The sequence below is a fragment of the Varanus komodoensis genome, unplaced genomic scaffold (assembly GCF_004798865.1).
Source record: "Varanus komodoensis strain SLA01 unplaced genomic scaffold, ASM479886v1 scaffold198, whole genome shotgun sequence".
NCBI classification, from domain to species: domain Eukaryota; kingdom Metazoa; phylum Chordata; class Lepidosauria; order Squamata; family Varanidae; genus Varanus; species Varanus komodoensis.
In genome coordinates this window covers 137228-142262 of record NW_025335565.1, presented here as the reverse complement: position 1 = coordinate 142262, position 5035 = coordinate 137228, and the positions used below count along the sequence as shown (strand labels likewise).

At 51.4% G+C, this 5035-nt stretch overlaps 1 protein-coding gene across 1 annotated transcript in view; it reads left to right on the top strand.

Annotated features, from left to right (window-relative positions):
• Window positions 1-870: 870 nt before the first annotated feature.
• Window positions 871-5035, top strand: part of LOC123022482 (zinc finger protein 501-like) — a 5877-nt gene continuing 1712 nt past the window's right edge. The window contains exons 1-2 of the mRNA XM_044428180.1: window positions 871-1047; window positions 3608-5032. Of these exons, the coding sequence (XP_044284115.1) occupies window positions 3646-5032 (1387 nt within the window). The 5' untranslated portion in view covers window positions 871-1047; window positions 3608-3645. The remainder of the gene's footprint in view (window positions 1048-3607; window positions 5033-5035) is intronic.

The following is a 5035-nucleotide window of genomic DNA, read 5'->3' as shown; positions in this document are numbered from 1 at the left end:
TCCTTGTAAACTGAATTCCAACAATGACTATTTACAATGTATATTTGGACTGAATGGCCTGTCTACTGTAGCCCACAGCTAAAAGTGAGAGAAAGGAGTGGGGGAATGCCATTTTAAACAGTGACAGCTTGGTTTTGAGGAGACAGGATTTGATCCCACAATGCAAAAAAAAGCACACAGAAGTAATGCTTTTCAGACAGGATTCATCCAAATTTTCCCAACACCATCCGCACTTCTCGTGGTGCACGCACACAGCCAAACAATGCCACAACCAACCTTCTGCCTCCCTCTACCATCTACTATTTATTGAAAGACAATTATTTATTTTATTTATTTATTAAAACATTTTTATGCCGCCCCATTCGCCGAAGCCTCGGGGCGGCTTACAATTGCAATGGCATGGTTGGCAGTTCCTTGAAGGACTGCAAGATGGAGGATGCAGTCCTTTGTGGTTAAGCGTGCAGGACCAGGACTTTTCTCCAGGCATTCATAATCAACACAGCCTACCTCACAGGGTTGTTGTGGGGATAAAACGGAGGTACGAATGTTATGTAATACTCTTATTAATGAGGAAAGGATCCGTGTCTCCTTGTCAGAGGGGAATATAACCTTTGTTTGGCGGGGTCCACGCGTCTAAATTCCCTTCCTGGGGACTGAAAAGATCAACAGGACCCGCAATTGCCCCACCCCTCTAAAACAAAGAAAGGCTCGTGCTTCTCTAGGATCCGGCGACTGGCTCATCCCCCTCCCCTCCCCTCCCCTCCCCTCCCCCTCTGTTTGCAAACCCAGCCATGGGCATTTCTTAGCATTCCGACTTAGCGTCGTCACTTCCGGTTCCCCCGCGACTCTTTGGAGACCGTCATCGCCGTGCGACCGACCGGAGGCACCATAGGGAGAAGGTGGCATCGCAGCCCGTCCGGGTCGGCTGGCGCCCAAGCGGAGCCGGACGTCGAGGCTGCGCGGGGTGCCGTTCGTGCTTCTCCGTGGACTGCGGAACCTCCGCTTGGGCTTTGGCCTCCTCGCGAGTTGGCCCGGCCGGGCGCCCAGGTGAAAGCTTTGTGGGGAGAGGGGAGAAGGGGCAGGGCCCCCCCAAGGGCGTGCCGACTTGCGGGGCTGGCACTGCCCGGGGGCGCCCGGCTGCGGGAGGAGGGCGCCCCGGGCGACCAGAGGCTGCGGCGCGCTTGGCATCCCGCGTGGAGTTCTGGCCGCCCCCCCCCACCCGAGAAGGGCTCCGGAGAGGTGGGGGCTTGGATCCGGACGGGGTGACGCCGCTTCCTTTCGGGGAGGGGGTGATCGTGGAGGCGGCGGCGAGGGCAGCGCGTTCCCCAAGGAAGATCAGGCCCAGATCGGTGCGCAGAAGCCCCGCTGGGGAATCCCGAGGGCTTCGCCCCTCTGCCAGGAATCCCTCGGCCTCGTTTTCCCGGCTCTGGGCGGAAAAGAAGTGCCCCGATCGGCGTTTCCCGCCCTGCCGCCAGCCGGGGGCGCCCCATGAACCCGCTCGTTCGCTTGCGATCCGAGGTTCGCTTACGTGCACCCCCGGGGCAAGCGCGGACTCTACCGCAAGCAGCCGCCAGAGGCCGTGCCCCTCCGGGATCGCGGTGCGATGTGCTGTTTGCAAAAGATGCGCGGAGACGCCGCGCTTGTTCCTCCCTCGAGTTGTGGGTCCAGACGTTGCCTCAAGCTGTTTCTGCGGGAGTGCGCAGATGGCGTGGCCCCAGGAAGCCCTGGGTGGGTCGACCCGCATGGAATCCCGACACGGAAACCAGTGCCTCTTGCAGGCATTCGATGGCGTCTGAAGGCGGTTCTAACGGTCTCTCAAAGACGATATGCAGTTTGTTGAGGAGGCATGAAAGGTAGCTGCAGATTAGCAGTGCTCAGAAGCCAGGGAGAAGCCTGCAGGCAGCCCTTTGGTCACGTGCTCCCTGGTGCATCCAGGGACTTGAGTGACCTGGACACCTTTCGCCCTTCTGGTTCCAAGAGGAAGAGCCAGTGTGGTGCAGGGGTGGGACTCCGGTGATCTGGGCTCGAGGACTGCTCAGCCAGGGAGCCTGCTGGGTGACTTTGGGCCGCCCCCCCACCCCACAGGGGCAATGACTCAATGAGCTTGTTTCCTTCAGAGCATTGGGCAAACCTGAGCTCACTTTCTGGGTGAGAGAAGGAGGGCATTCCTTTCCAAAGGATGTCAAGGAAGCTGGCTGGGGTGGGGCAGGGTCTGGAAAACACTGAGAGTTAAACTGGCCTTCCAGGCCTGTTTTAAAAGAACATTAACAAATCATGCACACACATTCACACAATCATCACACAGGCTGTGTGATTTGGGTTTCCTCAGTGGTAGCGCCTAGACTTTGGGACTGCTTCTCAAGAGGGCAAGGGAATTTCTTCTCTTTTCAGTCTTCTCTCAGGAAGTTAATCAAGACTGTGTTGCTCAGGCAGACCTTGGTTTATCTAGTTAAGATAACTTTGTTTAAGACCCCTAGGGCATGGAATGGGCTTCCATGGGAGGTGGCTGAGGCCCCGTTGGTGAGGGTGTTCAAGGATAGGCTAGACATGCACATGGTAGGCATGTCATGAGTGGAGCCAGCTGGAGGTGGGGGTCAGACTAGATGGGCCCAGGAAGCCCCTTCTGACTCACAGTTTCTGTATTTCTAGTTCTTTCATTGTTATACTGCCCAATAGCCGAGGTTCTCTGGGCAGGTAACAGAGCAGCTGCTTCCCTATGGAGGCTACAGAAAATGACAGTCGCAGAACCTTCCCTGTTAGAGATGAGGGTCCTCAAAGGTCATTTCGTGTCCCCCTGCTTTTAATCTCACTTTTTTATACTGCTGTCTTGTTACGCTTCTTCCCATGGTTCCAACCTCATACTTCCTCAAGGGACCCAAAATCCTTTGCTGCCCTCGGACATGTGTTTGCAGGTTTCCTCAGTTCCCTGTACGAACATGTGCTTAGACACGCTGTACTGACTACGGCACTGCACCATCCTAGAGGGGCCATTACATCACACACTCCCAAGTAGCTGCTGTGTGTTTTTGTTGTCAAAATTGCTTTGGTGAAGAGTTTATGGCATATGCTTTCACTCAAAAGTTTCATATCTTTGAAATAAATAAATGTGTGTCATCGGGAAGCAGTGAATTGCGGGTGCCTGTGGAGCTCTGGTTATACCCTTTCCTGGAAAGCTACGCTTGCTTCTCCAAGAAGCACCCTTTGCTAGTTGTGTGTACGGGTGTATGTTGCCATTTCATTTTCCTGAGAGGGCCACCATGTGTTGCGAGAGTCACGTATGGCCTTAAGACCAACCTGTATTTACGGCATAAGCTTTTGGGACTGTCCCCTAAATAGGGCAGACGGCCTGCCATGGGGTTCAGTTTGTGAAACCCTGAACCATAAAAATGTGTCAGCCTTCAAGGTTTCCTAAGCTCCTTTGCTGTAAAAATGGCTTGGACATCTGGTCCAGAGCTGTCTCCATGCCACAACTGTATCTGAAACCAGAAGGAAATGGGTCAAAGGACCACAGCTGTATTCATTCACAACAACAGCAACTTGATTGTAGGTGGCAGCCTCCATTTCCCCATTCTGTTCCTAACCAAGGGTTCCTTCTTGATCCCTGCAGGAGATGAGCCGCATTGTCCTCATTCTCAAGAGCCGGGCATGAGCTCCTCAAGAACAGCCACCCATGAAATGGAGGAAGGCAGCTTTGGGGACCGAGCAGCGTCCAGGAAGCAGGAGAAAAGCAAACCAGGGAATGGGAAGGATACCTGTTGCCTTAAACAAGCTGGTGACTTTCATCAAATTCCAGTCCAGCAGGAACATCACAGGGGAAAGGGAGATAACAGGTGCCCATCATGTGGAAAAACATTCTCTTCCAAATCAAAACTTAACTCACATCTCAGGACTCACACTGGAGAGAAACCATATAAATGCAGGGCATGTGATAAGAGCTTCAGCCACAGCACACACCTTACCTCACATCAGAGAAGCCACACGGGAGAGAAACCATATACATGCTTGGATTGTGGGAAGAGCTTCAGTCAGACTTCAATGCTCACTAAACATCAGAGAACACACACAGGGAAGAAGCCATATAAATGCTTGGAGTGTGGAAAAAGCTTTACTCAGGGGTCACATCTTACTAAACATCAGCAAATCCACACAGGAGAGAAATGTTATAAGTGTTCGGAGTGCAGCAGGAGCTTCCGTCAAAGAACACACCTGATGTCACATCAAAAAACACATACAGGAGAAAAACTATTTAATTGCTTGGAATGTGGAGAGGGTTTTTCTCAGAGTGCACTGCTGAATAAACATCAAATGATTCACAAAGGAGAAAAACCATACAAATGTTTGGAGTGTGAAAGGAGCTTCAGTCAGAACAAGCACCTTATTTCTCATCAAAGAATTCATACAGGGGAAAAACCATACAGATGCTTGGAGTGTGGAAAGAGTTTCAGTCAGAACTCAGGTCTTACCTCACATCAAAAAATACACACTGGAGAGAAACCCTATAAATGCTTGGAGTGTGGAAAGAACTTCAGTCATAGTGCACAGCTAACGCAACATCAAAGAATTCACACGGGGGAAAAACCATATGTATGTTTGGAATGTGCCAGGAGCTTCAGTACTAGCACAGGCCTCATTTCACATAAGAGAGTTCACACAGGGGAGAAACCATATAAATGCTTGGAGTGTGGAAAGAGTTTCAGTCATAGCACGTACCTTACTTTACACAAGAGAATTCACACAGGGGAAAAACCATACAAATGCTTGAAGTGTGGAAAGACCTTCAGTCAGAATGCACACCTGACTTCTCATCAGAGACTCCATACAGGAGAGAAGCCATATAAATGCTTGGAATGTGGAAGGACCTTCACTCAGAGCTCACACCTCACTTTACATAACAGAAGCCACACAGGAGAGAAACCTTATAAATGCCTGTCATGTGGAAAGAGCTTCAGTAATAGCACATACCTCACTTGCCATCAAAGAATCCATACAGGGGAAAAGCCATATACATGCTTTGAGTGTGGGAAGAGCTTCAGTC